This window comes from Mustela lutreola, chromosome X, assembly GCF_030435805.1.
Source record: "Mustela lutreola isolate mMusLut2 chromosome X, mMusLut2.pri, whole genome shotgun sequence".
Taxonomy (NCBI): domain Eukaryota; kingdom Metazoa; phylum Chordata; class Mammalia; order Carnivora; family Mustelidae; genus Mustela; species Mustela lutreola.
Window position 1 is genome coordinate 27,250,807 of NC_081308.1, and position 22,219 is coordinate 27,273,025.

Sequence of the window (22,219 nt, forward strand, 5' to 3'; positions counted from 1 at the left end):
TTTCTCCTAATAAAATATTTAAAAGAAAAGAAATACATTATAGGAATAAAGAGCTTCATCAACTAATATAGTACAAAAAATGAGAAAATTTCAGTGTTTCATGAGAAGACATTAAACTAACACAATACATCAACCCAATGGTCTAATGTGCAGTAAATGTGCACCAAAGTCATACATAACAAATAAAACACAATTTCTAGCTATACTGTATTTCTTAAATCTGTAAGTCATGAATTAGAAGGGGAATACAAGAAATTGAAATGAACTGATGTTTCTGAAGAGTAGTCATTTTTGTTTTAATATTTGTTCTTTCATGCTGGTATGCTGTTTATATAATAAAATCAAACAAGAGTTATTTTAGCATAGTTCCAGTATGTTTGGGTGGACTCCTATTCCTTGAAAATGTATAATGTACATATAATCTGGCATTTCCTCATTCACTAGAACATCCTTTTCTTGACTCAAAAGAAATAATTGCGTTTATTGCATAAAACAAAGAGCCAAATAATCCAATTAGTACCGAGCATCTAAAGCCAATATCGCTAACTTTTGAAAGGAAAAAGGGAGAAAGTTTTTAAAGATGTAGAGAATAGTTGCTACACTACAAAGCAATTAAAATGTATTCTTGTGGAATGACACTGCCTTTCCTTATGTTCTCATTTTATCAAGCCCTGTGGTTCATATTTTCTACATTTTGGAACCTCACACTATTCAAAAGCCTTTCTGAGGTGAATCATACCCCCTGAAGGTTTTTGCTTTCTAGAAATATCCTAAGGTACAAAATGACCTTTCCATCCCTTCCTCTCCTTACTTAAGCCAACCCTACAGTGTTAAAGTAATATGTACTTGTAACTGGGCCTTCTTATCCATAAGATGGTGTCTCCATTTTTAAAGAAGAGTTTATTATTCATCATCTATTCAATCTCTAATTGGTAGTATAAGAATGCATGAAACTGAGACCTATGACTTGGTTACCTTTTTCCAAGTTAATTTCTTTTTAGGGAGACTTTTTTTCTATTAAAGAAATATGATAAAGCAACATTAGAGCACATACATTTATATATAAAATCTAAACTAAAATTTTGATAAATGTAATTACAATCACTTATTTTACCTAATAATATTGGGAGCCAACCCTCACTCAGGGGTTGCTATTTAAAAAGTCTATAGGAAGAAGGATAGACTCTTTGGTTCTAATCTACAGATCATAAAAAAATACCCAGAAGTTTCAGTTGAAAACTATGCTTGAATTTTCCAAAATCTCGAAGGAAATATCAAGCGAAAGATACTTTATAGTAAACAGGTAAAAGAGTGAGGCTCAATTTCAAACCAGAGCTTATTGATAAACTTTAATTCTTGACAGACAAACAAACAAACAAAACCACAACCCAATAAGCAATATATTTCTCTTCAAATTTGTATTTACATTGATATTAAGATTTTTATACCTATAGAAATGTTGACTGAGCTCTAACCCTCACTGTATATACTGCCCAGGTTTTATGAGGATGTAGGATTAAGAAGAAGATATCCGCTGACCTTGAGCAAAACTGAAAGGGCAAAGGCCCCTTTTTCAACTCTAAGGTTCTCAACAACAGCGTTCTTTTCTCCCTTCTTAAAGACATTTCACCTGAACAGACGGTTTCCCTTCCTCCTAAAATAGTATGTTGACCAACCTGCATTTTAACCAAGTGTCTTTCAGACTACACACAATAACTTTGACCAGTTTTGCCTACCACTGTGAAATTTACTACTGGGATAACTCCAAGCCACAGAAGGAGTGTAAATTCAAAAATACAATAGAATTCACACACGCTTTTTTTATTTCTGAATTCCATTTACAATGGTATACACTACAGGGAATTGTTTGTATAGTGATCACAGTGTGTGAAGAAATTTGAAATACTGTGAACACAAGCCTATAAAAAAAGATGACTTTTGTGGGTGCATATATATGTGGATGTGTGTTTTCCATGAAGAATATAAAATGCTAAATCTCCAAAAGATTGTGTCCCCAACCGGGAAAGAAATATTTTATATTCAAACCTAATACAGTGCTGCTGTTAATACGTGCTTGGTATTTTATACACAGCATTTTAGGCAGAAAAATGACTGTCAGCTATGGGACAACCTGAATTAATTTCAAGAACTTTGAGTATTAAAAATTTTTCATTTTAATGTTTGTCTTTCCTCATTTTTTATTTGTAAGAATTCTTTTTAGGAATATGGACTCTGTGTGGGAGAAAACAAGGAAGAAAGAGAGAGAGTAGTTAAAAGTTTCAGCCTGTTGTGTTTGGATCCTAGTTTGATCACTTCCTGGTTATGTGACAAATGGGAAAGTTAATTGTCCTCTTTGTGGTTCTGTTTCCTTCTTCCTCAAATGGGTGTAGTAACAGCATTTACCTCAAATATTTTCATGAGGGTTCATTAAGAAAATCCAGGGGATACATTCAGAATGGTGACTGGCACATTCAAAGAATTCAATTATTCTGATTATTACTACCCTTTCTATTACTACTACTACTACTACTACTACTACTACTAATTCTACTGCTATTACTACTATTTTGAATGAGCCACACTGTATTCAACACAGGATAAGCTTCTATTGACCTCAAAGCAAGGGACTCACTGTTTTATAGACCTTGTCAGTAATGCCATAGCTTATCTAAAAGACTTCCTTTAATTCAGGAGATAAATAAATGTGAGTCCATAGACTTATAATTAAAAAATTTCAGTTGAGTGTTGTTGAGGTTTTCTTATATAACATGTTTTGGGATGGTCACCTACAAATGAAATTACCATTTGTTCCAGATGAACCTGAGTTTAACATTTTAATAACCGTGACTCAAAGAAGCTTCATGAAAGGCAACACAGAGTAATGAAAAGGCATTTTCCCAGGAAGTCTTGTTTGGCCATTGTTTTGCTGTTTGATCTTAAGAAAGTCATTAACCTTAGGAGTCCCAGCTTTGTTGTGTGTAAAATAGAATGGAGTGGCTTACTCTGCCTATGCCTCAGGTTTGTCATGAGGCCAAAATCCAAATAAATCTGCTCGGAAAATTATAAAATAGGATCCTAATGTATTTATGGACAAAAAGTTCTACATATTAGGTTTCTCTGTTTTGTTAAGATACTGTGTCTGCATACATGAACTAAGAAATTCATTAAAAAATCTACCTCTGTGAGCTAACAGTGGAAGAGCTTCTTAGCTTTTAGATCCCTTCTTTGGCAATCTCCTACTCTACTCAATATTGCAGATGAACTAACCCCTCGGGAGAAGAGAATTTCCCAGGATTTCTTGTCAGTTGGCTTCTAGATTGGTTAGGCCAGTGAGAGATCTTGGTGGGAAATGGAAGAGGAGGAGAAGGGGGAAACTCAAGTATATTTTCTCTTTCTCTCTCCATGGGCAGAGTCTTCTTCACGTTTCCATTTCTTAAGGGACAGCCCCTCCCTTTGTAGTGTCAGGACCCACTGTGCTGCCCCCACAGTTATTGAGTAAGCACCAGGTGATTCCAGTTTCTGGACATTGGTAACATTGGTTGGCCCTTTGGCCCTTGAGGTGGCCAACATCTTCCTGATATTGCCAACTTCCGGGCTACCCTACTGTCTCCTACTGGGTTTCTTAGCTCTTCCATTAGCCATGGAACCACTCATCGGTGTTAAATTTCCTCTGAAATATCTAGCGTGGTTTCCAGACTGAACCCTGATGGTCCAAACTGGAAGAAATCTCACACCAAAAGGCACGGCCTACAATGACACAGCTTAACTTAACAAGCACACATTTCATTAAGCAGAGATGATATCTAGCATCTTTCTTTTTAGTCTCAAAAGAAGAGATGACTAGTGCGATGGGAAGCAGATCCCTCTGTCTGGACACTCATCTATTCTGGGATATTTATGTCTTTTCAGTCTCTTGTCTCTCTGCAGGGTCTTTCTCCACAGCCTTCAAACATGAGTCCTCCTCCAACCCCTTCATCTCCAAACAACAACAACAACAAAACCTACACCCTGTCCTTGTCTTTCCTTTCATAGTTAAGCTCCTCAGAAAGCAAATTCTCATTGATTACATTCCTGCCCCTGTACAACTCATCAAAATCAGGCTTGTGCCAACACCACCCCACTAAAACTATTCTGACACATCATTGGGGTAAATTGGATTAGTGGCTCCGATTCTTTACCCCTCCCTGTATTCCATGTTCTTTGCTATTTAACTTCTAATGTTCTTTGCTATTTAACTTCTAATGTCTTGCTACAGGCAGCAGAGGTGAGTTCCTGGCCCTTGTCAGTGATCTTGGCCTTATGACTTGTTTTTCCTAATCCTAATGGGGTGTTTATAGAACTGATACAAGAGGGGGCTTGAAATGTGCTCCTGCAGTGTGGTTAGCCCTTAATGTGTTTCAGCTACCACCAAGAAATAAACATCCCTGGGGCTACCCTGATCATCCCTGGTAAAGGAAGAGTGACCTTGGAGGGAGCCATCCCAACCAAGCTGCAGCATGAAGCAGTGGCACCCCACCCAAGCTGTCAACTCATTAAAAAGTACATGTTTACTGTTGTGTGCCACTGACATTCTGAAGTGTTCTGGTATGCAGAATGTTTGCGAAAATAGTTAACAGATGCAGTCACCAATGTCTGGGGTAAATCTTAGGTTCTCATTTAATGTATTTGCAGCAACTAGTGCTACTGGTTAGTCCCTTCTTGAGATTCCATCCTTTCTTAGCCCTCTCTCTTTGGGTCTCCTCTCAAATCTCTTGTGATTTCAGTTGTTCTTTTTCTATCTTTCTCTTAAATGCTGATGTTCTCCAAGGTTCTGTCCTTCACCCAATTTTTTCCACCTGTAGTGTAACTGACCCTTAACTGGAAGAGGAAACAGAGAGCATACCCAAAGAAGGGTTTTATCACAATTTTCTCCTTAGCCAAGTAATCTACCTCCACTGTCACTGCCTTAATTTAGGTTCTCATTATTTCTTGGTTGGATTCTCCAACAACATTTTTATTAGCTCCTTTCTTCCACCTCAAACCAGTCCTTCCATCCCCAAAGAGCTGCTCAAGTAATATTTTGAAATACGAATAGAACCATATCACTCCTCTGTAAAAACTTTCAGTGGCTCCCTCTTACCTACAAGACAAAATCTAAACTTTCTCCTTAGATTATGAGGCTCTCCAGTATAGGACCCCACTCACACATCCACTTTCATCTTTTGTTGTCCACTATCCTTTTCCTTTTCTCTGACCCAATACCATAATTGTCCATCCGATAATATGAAAACCTCTGAAAGTTTAAGTGACTTGTTGATGACAAAGCTAATCAGTGACAGAGGCATCACAAAAATGCAAGTTTCTTGACTCCAGTATTCAGGGTTTAATCTAGCTAAAGAAGATACACTTCCATTTAAAGGAATTTAACATAAATGACTGAGCTTATCATAACTGAACACCAAAGAATGTAAAACAGTCTCCTTCATGATTATAGCATGATTGGAAAATTATTGTGTATAATAAAGTAAGACATTGGCAAACAAAGACAGCAGAAAAAACACAGATTTGGTTTATTAAAAAAAAATCACTAAACAATTCAGTCCTAAGTATGAATTAATGTTCTATAATTCTCTACTGGGAAAAAGAAACACTCTTTCTTGCTTGTGTGAATTAAAATGACCTATAAAACCTCTTTATGGATTTATAATAGAAATGTTAAAATATCTGTAAGGAAGCTATTTCAAAAGTAAAGCCTCTCACCATTAACTTCACTATTCATCTATTAAACCTCTGACATTACCAAACATCTCTGTTTCAGAAGCTAACACTCTATACAGGAGATACTATTTAAGAAAATGGCCCTCATTTTCCAGCTTACTGGAAATGATTAATCTTTCCAATAGCTTTGAGGACTACATACCAAAGTTGTTACTTTTTTATCCTTTCAACAATGACTACAAGCTGAGAGCAGGCTAGTAAATGTGTTATCGGCCAACCCATTAGAGTTCCATTATTTTCTGTCTTACATGGCTTCATGTAATGAATTTTCATAATTAAACTAATGGCATACAATTTATTTTCCTCCCTCTTTACTTTCAGGCCCCATTTCTCTTCCAGCTTCTTTGGAATAAGTTTTATACAAAAAGAAGGGAGGAGAGCCCTCCAAGTACTTCATTACCTTAATTTCATTATGACATTTTAGAAAGCATTCTCTTTATCTGGGCTTTCTCTTTAATTTGCTGACTTTATTAAAAGGCTTAAGTAGTGTTGTAATTAAGAAATCACCCAGCTACCCCAGGCATCTAAGAGAAGTCTGGTTGAGAGGATATGGAAATGGTTGGGTGGAAATTACTCCAGAGAGAATGCCAGATGATAGATCTCTACAAAGTGGCACTTTTCTTGGCTATTTTTCAAACCCCGTGAGCCTACTGTGGTATAATACATTATTGTCCACAAACATTCAGTGCCTTTTCAAGCCATCCGCACCCCCATTGAACTGGGGATGGCTATGTAACTGATTATGGCTACTTGTCACTTTCAGGCAGAAGGTTTATGAATTGATGACATTATTCATGTACCCTGCCTCCTTAATCATGGAAGTATATATCAAGACCCAGCTGTTATCAGCCTTGGTCCCTGACTGACTAAGCTCAGTAGAACCCTCTTGTGAATCTACAATGGACATGTAACATGAGTAAAATATAAAGTTTGTGTTGAGCTTCTACATTTGAAGGTTGTTAGTGTGGTATAACTTGGACTATCCTGACAGGTATAGCTAGTCAGGTACAACCCTAACTCCAGAAGGGTCATCTAACATTTCCAAATAATATGAGGCCAGGGTGAGGGATAGAATAAGCTAGTATAATGATTCATACAGAAGAGGTTCTGTTGCTAATATGTATTTCAGAAACTATGTTTCTAAAGCAGTTTATAAACTTGAAGAGACAAGAATAAGATCTGTAGTCTTAATGACATGTAGACATGCACCTTTTGAAAGCAACTTCGAGATATAATTCACATAACATAAAATCTACCCATTTTAAGTGTATAATTTAGTGTTTTTTAGTATAATCAAAGCCATCACCACAATCTAATTTTTTAAAAGATTTATTTATTATTTTAGGGGGTTGGGAAGGGGCAGAGGGAGAGAGAATTTCACGCAGACTCCCCATGAGCCCAATGTGGGGCTGGATCCACAACCCTGAGATTATGTTCTGGACTGAAATCAGGAGTTGGACCCTGAGATCATGACCTGAGCCAAAAATTAAGAGTCAGACGCTCAACTGACTGAGCCACCCAGGCACCCCCACAATCTAATTCTGGAACATTTTCTTAAAACCCAAAAGAAACCCTGTACCATTAAGAGTCACTTTCCATTGTCTATTTTCTCTGTCCCCTAGCCTTTATTGGATATGTCATACAAATGGACTCATACACTATGTGGTCTTCTGTGATTGGCTTCTTTCACCCAGCATAATGTTTTTGAGGTTCATCCATATTATAGCAGGTACCAGCACTTTAATGATTTTTATTTCCAAATAATATTCCATTGCAATATACCACCTTACAAAAATCATTCCTTAGTTAATAAACGTGGGTTTTTTCCACTTTTTGGCTATCACAAATAACTCTGCTACAAACATCTGTATAAAAGTTTTGTGTGGATGTATGTTTTTATTTCTCTTGGATACATACCTGAGTATGGCACTGTTATGTCAGATATAGTTTCATGTTTAATATCTATAGGAACTGCTAAACTTTTTTCCAAAGTTGTATCATTTCACATTCCCAACAGCAATGTATGAGGTTTCAATTATTCCACATTTTTGTCAACCTCATTATCATCTTTCTTATTTCAACCAACCTAGTGAGTATGAAATGGCATGTCATGGTTTGCATTTGTATTTTCCTAATGACTAATAATACTATCTTTTCATGGGCTTATGGTGCATTTGTACATCTTCTTTGAAGAACTGTCTTTTAAAATCATTTGTTGATTTGTAATGGGTCTATTTTTTAGTTCTTGTTGATTTATAAAGTTCTTTATGTATTCTGGATACAAGTCCCTTATCAGATATTTGCAAATATTTTCTCCCATTCTGTGGGTTATCTTCATACTTTCTTTATATCTCTTGCAGTACAAAAGTTTAATTTTGGTTGCTTTTGGTGTCATAGACAAGAAAACATTGTCTAAGTCATCATACTAATATGTTGTCTTATAACAGTTTTAAAAGTTTTAGTTAAAAAAAAAAAAAAAGTTTTAGTTCTCAGGGCACCTGGGTGCATCAGTTGGTTAAGTGTCTGCCTCTTGATTTCGGCTCAGGTCATGATCTCAGGGTCCTGGGATTAAGCCGCCTGTTGGGCTCCATGCTCAGCAGCAAGTCTGCATGAGGATTCCTTCCCGCTTCTTCTGTCCCCTCTGTTCTCTCTCTCTCACTCTCTAAAAATATATATATTTTTTAAAATAAATTTTAGTTCTTATAGTTAGCTCTATCATAATCCATTTTTGAGGTAATATTTGTGTATGGTGTTACATGGGGTCAAACTTCATTATTTTGTATGTGAATATTTAGTTATCCAAGCACAAGGGTTTAAAAAGACTATTGTTTTGCCATTGAATTATCTTAGCAATCTTGTCAAAAATCAATTGACCTTAAAAGCAAGATTTTACATCTGGATTTTCAATTTTATTTCGTCAATCTTTATTTCTAGCTTCTTGTCAGCACCATATTGTCTTGATTCCGGTAGCTTTGTAGTGTTTTAAAATTGGGAATTGTGAGTCCTCTGCTGTTTTGCAAGGTTGTTTTGGCTATTCCTTGTCCCTTGCATTTCAGTAAGTATTTTTAGGATCCACTTGTCTATTTATGCAGAAAGACCAGCTAGAATTTTGATGAGGATGGCATAAAGTGTATAGATCAATTTGAGGTTATTGCTATCTTAACAATATTAAGTCTTTTGATCTGGGAACATGGGACATTTTCCCATTTATTTAGGTCTTCTTTAATTTCATTCAACAGTGCTTTGTAGTTGGTGGTATATAATTTGCATTTTTTTAATTCCTAAGTATTTTTTCAAATATTTTATTTATTTGCTAGAGAGAGAGAGCGAGAGTGAGAGCAAGAGCGAGCAAGAGAGAGAGTGCAACCATAAGCAGGGGGAGCATCAGGCATATGGAGAAGCAGGCCCCCTGTTGAGCAAGGAGCCCAATGTAGGACTCTGATCCCTGGACCCTGGGATCATGACCTGAGCTGAAGGCAGACACTTAACCGACTGAGCCACCAGGTGTCCTGTATTTTTTTTTTTTTTTGATGCCATTATAAATGGAACAGCTTTCTGCATTTCATTTTTCAGATTATTCATTGCTTAAATATAGAAAAGCAAATGATTTATGCATTTTGGTCTTATAATCTGTAAACTTGCTGAATTTATTCATTCTAATACTTTTTCGGTATATCCCTTAGGATTTTCTGTATACAAGATCATGTCATCTGCAAATGGATTGTTTTATTTTTTCCTTTCCAATCTGGATGACTTTCATCTATTTTTCTTGCCCAGTTGCTGTAGCCTGAACTCTATTATAGTGGTAAATAGAAGTGGAGAGGGCAACCATCCTTACCTTGTTCCTGATCATAGGTGAAAGCATTCAGTCTTTTACTGTGATGTTAATTGTAGGCTTTGCTCAGATGCCCTTTATCAGGTTAAGCAATTTTCCTTCTGTACTATTTTCCTAGGACTTCCAAGACAAAGTATCACAAACTGGGTGGCTTAAAATGGCAAAATGTATTGTCTCACAGTTCTGGAGTCAAGGTGTCGCAGGCTACGCTCCATGTAATACCTATAAAGAAGAATGCTTCCTTGCTTCTTCCTAACTTCTAGGGGCACTTGTCAATCCTCACTGTTTTTTGTCTTACAGTGGCAACACTTTTCATCTCTGCCTTTGATGTCACCTGGTATTGTCCCTATGGTGAGTGGGTAAGTGTCTTCACATGGCATTCTTTTCTCCATGTATGCCTCTTTTCCTCCTCTTATAAGGACACCAATCATATGTGATTAAGAACCCAGCCTGCTCCAACCTCATCTTAACTTAACCACATCTGCAATGACCCTATGTTCAAATAAGGACACAAATAAGGTCCAGGGTTTGGGCCTTCAACACTTTTAAGGACACAATATTCAGCCTACAACACCTTTTATTAGTAATTTGTTGAGTGTGGGTTTTTTTTTCCCCATGAAAGGGTTTGGATTTTGTCAAATGCTTTTTCTGCAACTATTGAGATGACTGAATGGATTTTGTCATTTATTCTACTACTATGATACATTATAGACAGTCCCAACTTATGATTGTTTGACTTAGGATTTTTTTTTCACTTTTTAATGGTGTGAAAGTGACATATTTGGTGGAAAGCATATTTCAAATTTTGAATTTTGATTTTTTCTAAGACTAATAGTATGCAGTATGATATTCTCTCATAATGCTGGGCAGTGGCAGTAAACTGCAGCTCCCAGTCAGCCATGTTATCTTGAGGGATAAGCAACTGATACATTGATAACCATTCTGTACCCATATAACTGCTCTGTTTTTTTACTTTCAGTACAGTAGTCAATAAATTACAAGAGATATTCATTTTATTATAAAACAGGTTTTGTGTTAGATGATTTTGCCTAGCTGTATACTATTGTAAGTGTTCTGAGCACATTTAAGGTGGGCTAGCTAAGCTATGTTTGTTAGGTTAGGTGTATTAAATGTATTTATGGCTTATGGTATTTTCAACTTTTGATAAGTTTATTGAGACATAACCCCATCGTAAGTCAAGAAAAATCTTTTTGTTGATTCAGTTTTGTATGTTAAACTAACCTTGTATTCCTGGAATAAACTTCACTTGATTGTCGTATATAGTCCTTTCAATATGTTGCTGTATTAGGTTTGATAGTATTACTCTTAAGGCTTTTTGAGTCTATATTCATGAGATATATTGGTTTCTAGTTTTTTTTTTTTTTCCTGTCATATCTTTGGTTGGGAAATATTCCTTTCTCTTCCATGTTCTGGAATAGTTTGTGAAAGGCTGTTATTAATTCATTTTTAAATATTTGGTAAAATTCACCAGTGAAGCCATCTGGGCCTGGGTCATTTCTTGGGAAGAGTTTTAAAATTACTGATTCAATTTATACACTGGTTATGTCTATTCATATTTCTTATTTCTCCCATTCATAATAACCTCTTATAATCCTTTTTATTTTTATAAGGTTGGTAGTGGTGTATCCTTTTTCATTTGTAAGATTAGTAATTTGAGCTTTCTTTCTCTTCTTTCTTAAATCATTCACCTAAAGGGTTGTCAATATTGTTGATCTTTCTAATAACTAACTTTTTTTCCCCAACAACTAACTTAATTCTTTTGATTTTCTCACTTTTCTTTCCTTTGTTTCATTGATTTCCCTCTAATTTTTATTACTTCCTTTCTCTTCTTGCTTTAGGTTTAATCTTCTTTTTCTAACCACTTAAGGTGGAAGATTGGGATACTCATTTGAGATCTTTCTTCTTCTTTTCTTGTTTTTAGAGAAGGAGGGAAGAGAGGCAGAGGGAGAGAGAATCTTAAGAAGGCTCTATGCCTAGCATGAAGCTGATGTGCGGCTCCATTGCACAACCCCGAGATCATGACCTGAGCACAAATCAAGAGTCAGATGCTTAACCAACTGAGCCACCCAGGCACCCCAAGATCATTTGTTTTCAATACAGTTATTTACAGTTATAAATATTGCTCCAAACATTCATTAGATGCATCTTATAAGTTTTAGTATGTTCTATTTTTATGCCCATTCATCTCAAAGTATTTTTGCATTTCTTTTGTGATTTCTTTTTTGACCTATTATTTAATAATGTACTGTATCATTTTCTCATAGTTGTGAATTTCCCAAATTTACGTTTGTTATTTCTAATTTCATTTAATTTACTTATGGCTAGAGAATCTACATTATGTGATTAAAATCCTTTTAAATCTATTAAGACTTGTTTTATGATAGCATATTCCTGGAGAATTTTCCATGTGCAATTGAGAAGAATGTATACTCTGTTATTATTGGGTGGAATGTTCTATGCGTGATTGTTAGGCCTTGCTAGTTCATAGTGTTTTTCCAAGTCTCCTATTTCCTTATTGATTTTCTGCCCAGGTTATCCATTGTTAAAAGTAGGGTACTGACGTCTTTGTTCTTGCTGAACTGCTTATTTCTTCCCTCAATTCCATCAGTTTTTGCTTCCTGTATTTTTTGTTAATTATTTTTTTCTCCTTTTTCCTTGGTGTGGATTATCCCTATTGACCAAGTTCTGCCAGTTCAGATCTAGTGTTGAGCTCCTCTAGTAAAAATGTTAATTATTATACTTTTAAACTCCATAATCTCTATTTGGTTCCTGTTCATAATTTATATCTCTTTATTGATAGTCTCTATTTGGTAAAACATGCATGCAGCCTTGTAGATCCCCCAGGAATATGTCAGAGGTTTTCAAATACCTCTGAGGACATCTCATTCCCCAAATCTTCCTTTTCAGTTTTTTCCTAGACCATGATTATCCCAACTGATATCACAGCCTCAGGTGGTTACTATTTAAACAATGATGCTGTTTGTTTGGGATAGACACTGTGGGGATAGGGCTTTTTCTGGGAGTTAGTGCAAAGTCAGTCAAATAATAAATGACAAGGCCTTGTGTATAGGTTTGTTCAAGGGAGCTGCAAGACAGGTCAAATAGTAATAAAGCTCTGGGAATGAAATGGGTCTTTCTGAGGAACTCCAATCCTGGTCTTCCCTCTCTAGTGGCTATAAGCCTGCTGATTCTCAAAGCTACTGTGGAGCTGGGAGAAAGTGATGGAATAGGCCAAGTTAAAAAGCCTCAAACCCTGCTGTTCTTACTGAGGTTCAGCAGTTTATAAAATGCTGTCAACCTCTGGTTAATTTCCAGAGTTCAGAAAAGGCAATTTTGACAATTCTTGCAATTTGTTGCTTTTGTGGAGGAATATGTTTACAGACTTGCTACATTATATTTTTGAGCATGATATAAGTTAGACTATGAAAAGGAAACAAGGTAAAATATGGTGTAATCAGAGCATAATACTATTCAAGTCTTGGTGACTGTGCATTAAATATTTATATAGTATAGCAATACCTGGGGAAACTAGCCCATTATTTCCTCTACTCTATCAGTGATGTAGGAAACACTCTGGCTGCAAGCTTTGAGAAGTTTAATAACTTTATACATACTTTGGGAGAAAAAGTACAATTAAGTTATTGATTCTTTTTCTTTAATCATGAAGAAATTGTAGGTCCCGACAAAAAGATTTCTGATGCTTTTCATTACAGTATCAGAAATCCAAACCTCACACTACCAGTGTGAATCAATTTGCTGATTTAATTTTGTGCAAGTCAAAAAGTAAATAATAAAATATGTGGAGGAAGAACTCAGCTTCCACTACTGTACATATCCTTATGGCACATAAGGATATGATCTAATTCTACCCATCCCACCAAATAATTTAAAACTGCAGTGTTTTACTTCCATATTTGAAAAAAGTTCTTCATTAGCTCCTTTCCTAGTAAAATTATTTGAGATCCTCAAATACTAACTGTATTTACTATATATAACAAATTCACTTTTAAAATTAATTACTTGATTATAGTATATCTATCTTTCAAGTTCCCTAAAGAATGTCTTCAAAACACAGATATTTTGCAACCTTGGAAATGTTTATTTAATAATTTGATAAATTATTGGATTTCTCGCCTCAGATAGTTTTAAGTATTATAGAGCCAAATCAGCTAGGCTCAAACAAGATTTCACTTCTCTATTGAATTCATGTACTCTTAGCTCAGCCAAGCACAAAACAGCTAATGCCGTCACGTTTGAAAAGCTTTTATGCTGAATTTGACACAAAAGCAATCACAAAGCAGACAAAAAAGGAATTTCTCTTTCAAAAGCTGAAAGGGGAAAAATAAATGAAAACTCTGAGCCTGGATAAATCTCTCTTGACACTGGAAAAGAAAGCTTAAAATCATCAAGAAATAATTTTTCCAAGGAATTCACTGCCAAGTTTGGGCCAATCTTAAAAGCCTGGGGAACAGGTTGTGAAGTCAACCAAGATTCTGCCAAATAAAATAAATCCCATGATGACCGCTGCTGGCAGTTTTAGGTGCCAATGTCACACCATCTTACTTCCTATGAAAGTTAAATGGCATCATCCCTCATAGGATTCTGTCATAGCTTATTGGCAGGGAGTTTGATTAAAATGGAAATCCTGTATGATTTTTCCCTAACATCTGTCTTTTCACCTCAAAAAAAATTATTGTTTTACTAGGGCCATGGCGAAGATCAAATAAAGCCATGTGGTTCACAGAATTAGCTACTTCCTCGCATTATGTTTCTGTTTCCAAAAAATTAAGGGTTCTGTGGGAGAGAAACTACATATATTCTGGACATCTCTTAATGAACTGCTCATTAATCATCAACATGATGGGCTGCCTATAGCTTGTTCTTTTGATAAATCGAGACTCTCTCATTGCCATTTCCTTCCAGCCTGACCATGCTTTCAGATGGACTGTCCCTGGATGCTATCTGAAACTTGATTCCTCTCCTGTGATGGGCTTGTTCTTGTCCCCATCTTTTCTCTGCTACTATTTTTTTAAGCAAGAGGAGGAGGCTATCTGAATGTCCAATCAGTAAGGAGATGGTGAAGGGTAGAACTTAATGAGATACTGTGAAGTACTTAAAATGCTAATTATCACAAGTTATAAAGCAACATCTATAGGTATTTATGTAAGGACACTAAGTTTAAAGTCAGAATTCAAAATTTTATCTCCATCATGAGGATAATGAAAGTATGTAGATAAGAAATGGAAGAGATTACAAAGATGAGCAATGATGAATCACAAAAATATCAGAATTGTAGATGAATTTTTCTTTAGTTCAGGTACAATGACTGGTTTAAATTTTCAAAGAGTATAATACTACTGGTGCTTGCTTTGGAACCATTTCGCTGTGACAGTGAGGGTAGTCATCAGTGACGTTGCTGCAAGGGAGGTTGGCTGGTTTAATCACAGCTCTCCGCCTCCGTAGACACAGCCTGATGATCGCCTTACGAGGCTCACCAGCTCTCTTGCTAATCTTAGGCACGAAGACTCAGAAAGAATTTATGGAACTAGGAGATTCTGTTCAAATTATCCAATGCCTATTTATGTCTATTTTCATCTTTTCTTCATAAAAGAAAATTGTAAGAGATAAGCCAGCTATTACCACTCAGTAGTGATAATGTATTAGACACAAAGGCCAAATCTCCATTTTATATACTCCCTGAATTTTAGAGGAATTAAAAATTGTAGTTTCATTAAAAAGAAGCTATAATTTGCAATTTTTTTTTTTTAGTTTTTCATAGTAAAACAGAATATGAAAGCCTCTCCCCAGTATACTGTTTCATCATTTTCATTTCCCACTTGTTGGCTTATCAGTAATGTGATCTTATTTGTCAATTCATAATTACAGTTGTCTCCTTTTCTGATCTTCACAGTGTTTTCTTGATTTGTTTTAGTCACGTAGAAGATAATGGGTAGAAGAGAAAATCTGTGAGGTCATCTGCAAGATTAATTGCTACACATTCATATCGTAACTCTATGATTTTTTTTAAAGATTTTTTAATTTATTTACTTGACAGAGATCACAAATAGGCAGAGAAGCAGGCAGAGAGAGAGGAGGAAGCAGGCTCCCTGCTGAGCAGAGAGCCCGATGTGGGGCTCCATCCCAGGACCCTGGGATCATGACCCGAGCCAAAGGCAGAGGCTTTAACCCACTGAGCCACCCAGGCGCCCCGTAACTCTATGATTTTTAAGAAGAGTTTCTGAACTTCTCTAGGCTTCAATTTTCTCACCCATAAACTGGGAATGATAATAGTTTTCATGGAAGATGCCTCAGAGGGTAAAATTAAGCCAATATATATATAAAATGATTAGCACAATTTTTACAATGAACAAGTACTTTCTAAATATTTGTATTAGCATTAGGATTACTTTTAGCTTTAGCATATGTCATTTAGGGAATTGATGGAAAAATTACAGCTTTGGTCATCTTTAGATAATGAACATACAATGAAAGTGCAACTATATATATATGTATATATATGTATATATAATTATGTATATAAAATTATATACATAGTTGAATTCATAACATATAACATATAACACAAACAAAAACATCAGTTCCTATAGATAATGGCTGAGCCATTTTTATGATGTAGTTTTAGACTGACATTTGAAAAGCAGTTTTTTTATTTTGAAAGTGTGACAATGATAGCAATTATATCATCTTGTCTTTGTTTTAGGTGTTTAAAACATAATGACTTGTTTGGATGATGAAATTGTTTTGTTTTATCCTTTCATATTTTCTTTTACCTTTCTTTTCATTTCTTATTTAAAGCACCTTGCTTTTCTAGGGGCTACAAAACCCTATTCATTCTTGCCATCACTTTAAGATTTTTGTAGGTTTTGAGATTCCTCATGTGACAACTTGCAGTCTTCTTGCCTTTATCAAATTTATCACAATATGCCTCTCATTTCTCCTTTCCTTATTCTAACTCAAGGGTCCAGCCCAAACCCTTTTCCCCTGTTAATTCCTCCCACCAGTTAAATGCTTTCTTCCAAGATCTGCTGGATTCATAGAATCCTCAGTTTTTGGACAGGAAAAAGAAATGGTATAACATACTGAGTACCTTATGGATAAGACCCGAGCCTTCAAGAACAGCTGCATGAATTTTATTCCACAGTCAAACCAAGAGTTGGGAATATCACCATTAGAAATTCCTATGCCTTCTATGTTCATCCAAAAAAGAAAATCCTAGTGGCAGCAAGCATCTTGTGAAAGACATAACTGCTTCCAACAGAGGTAATGATGAGTCTGTAAAATCCTATGTGACTTTCTAACATTCCTGTCATATGAACAAAAATCTTATTCTCATAGCAGCACAGCTCCTTTGGAGAAGTAGCTAAGGCTGAGGCTGGCTACAAGCTCATTAGCTCATTATTCCCATTTACTCTTCCTGATGTTAAGCTGGGAACATGTTCTGGTCAATGGGAGGTAGGTGATGCACATAATTTCCAGGCCTGTCCATAGAACCCCATGGATAAACTGGCCACATTCTGTCTTACTCTCCTGCAGTGACTGTGGGCAGCCCTAAGTTTAAGATGATAGTATCACAAAACTGGAAAATCCTGGATTCCTTAAGTCCCTATTTATGAAAGGGCTCTCAGGAAGTGCTCGTCAACCTCCACTGGAATTCATCTTTATTATATTAAACTATTGAGGTTTCAGGGTTTTTTTTTTTTTTTCAAATAAACCTAGCATAAATACATATGCCATGTAGCTCAGCATAGCCTAAACACTGACTCATTTAGAAATGGAAGTCACTTCATCCAAGAAAACCACAATATAATTTTTTTTTCCTCAGATGACATAGCCAACTTGTGATTCAGCTAATTGTTTAGCAGAAGGCCTTTTTCCACCAGGAAAAAAATATCTATAGAGGGTTTCAATAAAATATTCAATCTAATCATATTCTCACTGTGTTACTTCTCTGTTTAGCATTTAAGGTCTTTCCCAGAACTATGAGGTTTGAAAGAATAAAAAGCATGTATGGCACCAGGCATGATGCTTGATAAAACATAGTGAACAAATATTATTTCCTTTCCCTTTTCTTCTTCTTTTATCACAATGAGTTCTACACTCTGAAGTGGACAGATATATGATGGAGTTTGGGGGGAAAAGAAGAAGAGAAGGAAAAGAAAGAAGTAGGGAAATAGGTCTGAAGGTCAAAGACCTGGAGGAGAATGTAAGATGACCCCTCATCCTTGCCTTATCTTAACACTTCCTCTCCCTTCTCCATTCAGGGTCCTACTTAGGAAGGAAAGGACCCATTACTTTTTCTAGGAAGGAATTAATTCCAAATGACTGATTTTATGCTATCACACAAGTATGTATATCAACTATGAAGTGATCTCAAAAGATGGTGTAATGTGAAAAACAGCCTATGATATCCGGATTAAATAAAATTAATTTTAAGACTGATATTAGCGATGAGTTTTCCTCTAATCTCTATTTTGGCTACTATGAGCCTGCAATTGCACTACTTGGTCTTTACCCCAAAGATACAGATGTAGTGAAAAGAAGGGCCATCTGTACCCCAATGTTCATAGCAGCAATGGCCATGGTCGCCAAACTGTGGAAATAACCAAGATGCCCTTCAATGGACGAATGGATAAGGAAAATGTGGTCCATATACACGATGGAGTATTATGCCTCCATCAGAGAGGACGAATACCCAACTTTGGTATCAACATGGATGGGACTGGAAGAGATTATGCTGAGTGAAGTAAGGCCAGCAGAGAGACTCAATTATCATATGGTTTCACTTACTTGTGGAACATAAGAAATAACACCGAGGACATTGGGAGATGGAGAGGAGAAGGGAGTTGGGGGAAATTGGAAAGGGATATGAACCATGAGAGACTATGGACTCTGAAAAACAATCTGAGGGTTTTGAAGGGGTGGGGGGTGGGAGGTTGGGGGAGCCAGGTAGTAGGTATTACGGAGGGCACAGATTGTATGGAGCAGTGGGTGTGGTGCATAAACAATGAATTCTGTTACACTGAAAAGAAATTAAATAAAAAAAGCCTACTGTTCATTTTGGCTTAAATCTAGTTTCCTTTTAATAAATTTACATTAAAAATCATTAAATTTAGGGACGCCTGGGTGGCTCAGTGGGTTAAAGCCTCTGCCTTTGGCTCAGGTCATGATCTCAGGCTCCTGGGATCAAGCCCCACATCGGGCTCTCTGCTCAGTGGGGAGCCTGCTTCCTTCTCTTTCTCTCTGCCTGCCTCTCTGCCTACTTGTGATTTGACAAATAAGTAAATAAATAAAATCTTTTAAAAAATCATTAAGTTTTAATCTATGGTTATAATTTTATCCACTATAACTGGCATTTTATTTTAAGAACATAATCATGATACCAACCTTGGTTTCTGTGATTTTCTTTTGGATTGCATCCATTGTGTAGGGAGCCTCCTTCCACGACTCAAGCTTGGCTCTGGCCTGTCCCAACACCTGCTCAGCCTCTTCTTTAGCTTCTAGCCATTGTGTTGAATCCTTTAACATTTCATTCAACTGCTGTCTCCGGTTCTGAAGGTGTTCCTGTACTTCATCCCACTGACTCTGAATTCTTTCAACTGGAATAGAAGGAAAAATGAATATATAGGAGTAAATGCTAGCCTGGAGAAGACCTTTGAATCTTAACCTTCAAAGATGATCTCACTTTTCACATTATTTATTTTAAAAATTCTTCATTGTATTACAGATAGGATAATGGACAATAGAAATCCTCACTTTTTCCAATGGCAAACATGAAGTTAAGTTATCTTCCTTAAGGTAACCTAGAATATCAGTTGTGTATATAAAAATTAAACTCTCTCTATTCTCAATCCCCTGAGCCAAATATGAAAATCTTTTAGAAAGGTCCTAGAGCAGACTGCCTGAATCCTTCTGCCCTTACTGCTTCAGTCCCCAACAACCTGACTTCTGATACTATCACTGGCAGTTCATTCCTTGAAGGATTTGCAGTGCCACAAAGAATTCATTTTGCCACCTAAGTTGCAGGCTAGATATACCAGGGAATCGATGATTCCTGACATCCTACCTCCCAGGAGCAGCCTAGAACCAAGGACGGATAGTACATATTGGGATATGAATATGTAAGCCTTACCCACTTCCCTACTGATATTTCCCTCAATTGCCAAAGAAACCACATGCTCTGGTCTTCTTCTGGGGCAACCCAAGAGCAGACAGGCCTACCGTAAATTTTTTATAACCATATCTAAGAATTCATACTCGTTATATTCTGTAAGTAAGACAGGATTATATTGTCTTTTTTTGTATCATTTTTTTTTTTGTATCATTGTGAGTCAAAGATGGAGATGTTCTATAAATTCTGCTCTGAAGTACTTTATTTTAGATTAAAAATAAACATGACCACATTGTTTTTATCTTTTACGGACCACATTATCTTTTCTTTAAGTTGATTTCATAAAATAGAAATAATGTCTTGGAAAATAAGTAATAAACCCGCTATCAACTTTATCCCTTAAGCAAAACCTGACATTCTAGATTTTTCTTGAGGTCTCAATGAATACCATGTATAATTGGTTACTAATTTCTCTCACATAGGACTCCTTCCCACTTTTCACATATTCCCACTGCAAAACTCTATCATTTTTTTTGCCACATGTTTGCAGTAGACTTTATAGCCCCCTGTCTCAAGTCTCTGTTTTGTAATACAACCTCCACACTACAAAGAGAGTAATAATGAACATAAATCTGATCATCCCACTCCCTCATTTAAACCCTTCAATGTCTCCCCACTGTCTTCTGGAGTATCTTAGCTTGATATACATTTTTCTCTGATCTGCCTGGATTATCTGAAAGATTTATTTATGTAGGAAAATCACCAAAGAGAACACAAGATATTGGGACTTGAAGCAGTAGAGCTGTTACTATATCTAGGACCAGAAAATCAGAGGAGGGAAAAGTAGCCAGAAGCTGAGAATGACAAGGAGAATCCACCTTGAGAAGCTCAGTGACCTTTCGCCAAGGGACACCATTGGCCTGAGGCAACTCCACTAGGGAGAACCAGGAGAATAAATATCCTGATCTCACTTTGTCCTCTCCCTCCTTGGGGTATACCAACTGGAAGCCAGAGGGCATATGAGTCCAGGGATGACAGAGATCAGCCCCTCGGAGTAGAGGCCAAAGAAGAAAAGGATGAAGAGGGGGTATGGATAGACAAATAAAATGTACACAGCACAATACTGTAAAATTATACTGCATGATGTAAATTTAGTCCTTCTTCATTTACCCTATTTTTGCCCCCATAAAGTTAAGAGTTAAAGAAGTACTTGACATTTTCTGAAAATAAGGATGAAAACTAGACAAACCCTAGAAGACTAGTGGTTGTGACATGAAATCAAGAATCTGGTACCTAAAATAGGTAAAACCAGGTGAGTGGCACTCATCATAAATGACTATTTTGGGGAGTTCATTTCTGTTTGGGTGCTTGCTTGTTATTGCAAAACCAGACAGCATACTATATTCCAACTTGAGTTAACACACGGACCTCTGTTTAAATGTCAGTCTCTCTCTATATTCTTTGAGCACCCTTCTTTATTGTTTGTTTCATTGTTGTTATTGCCCCACAGGGTAGTATAGCATCTATTTAAGGTAAGATTTACAGTGATTAATTAGTCTTCTATTTAATCTTTAGTTCACAAAATTAATAGTATAAATGCTATTAGAAGAATGCTGTTTAAAATATGTCTTTACATATTCTGAAATAATTCCCCGTCAGTCATAGAAATAACTGATATTCCAATTACATACCATTTTTTCAACTTATCATGGCCAGTTATTTTACTCTGCATAGTTGGTACCTTTTTTCTTAGCCCATTTTTATATACTACATGTATATGGAAATAATAAAATTGGCTTTCCTTAAAAAAATTCTCTGATCCCAATTTGCTTTTGCATCAATCAGCCTTGATTAGTGATATTTTATTATGCTAGCAAACTTTTTTGATATAAATATGGTAAGCCATTTGCATTCATGCCAGTGAATATTTCCTACATCTTATAGTTCATAAGGTAGACATAATCTTTATATTTAAGAAGTCCATCATAGGAGAAAAAATTAAGATAGTTCTTCCTATTATGTGAGTATGTGTCTCTTCACTGTGGCAAGAGGAGGAAACTTTCATAGCCCAGATCATTATTTCAGACAAATATACAATTTGAGTGCTTGTTCAGTTAGAATGACAAAAGTATTCATCCCAAAGGGGTCATGTGTATGTAATGTAGTAAGGAAAACTGGTTCATTGGTGTATGTATCCCACTAAGGGTATGCTTTCTCATCCTTGACCTTCAACTGTACATGATCATCAGATAATATTTAACTAAATACAATTACAGGCTATAGACTCGCTCAACAATCCTTCTACCCCTCCCAGCACACCTACCTGTCAATCCATTCATCTAGCCTGCCAGTCACCATTTTATTTACCATCTACTAGATAACCAGGCATTATGCTTAGCAGTGGGGAAACAAAGGAGTCAAGACAGATTCCCTGGTTTCTGGTTGGTGCCTGTCAGATAAAGGCATCATTCAGTATC

General features: G+C 36.2%; 1 protein-coding gene across 7 annotated transcripts in view; it reads right to left on the bottom strand.

The window, feature by feature from the left end:
- The window catches only part of DMD (dystrophin), a 2,248,143-nt gene that overhangs the window by 544,607 nt on the left and 1,681,317 nt on the right, over positions 1-22,219 (bottom strand). For all 7 annotated transcript variants that reach the window (XM_059157899.1, XM_059157902.1, XM_059157904.1 and 4 more), the window contains exon 53: positions 19,019-19,230. In XM_059157899.1, the coding sequence (XP_059013882.1) occupies positions 19,019-19,230 (212 nt within the window). The remainder of the gene's footprint in view (positions 1-19,018; positions 19,231-22,219) is intronic.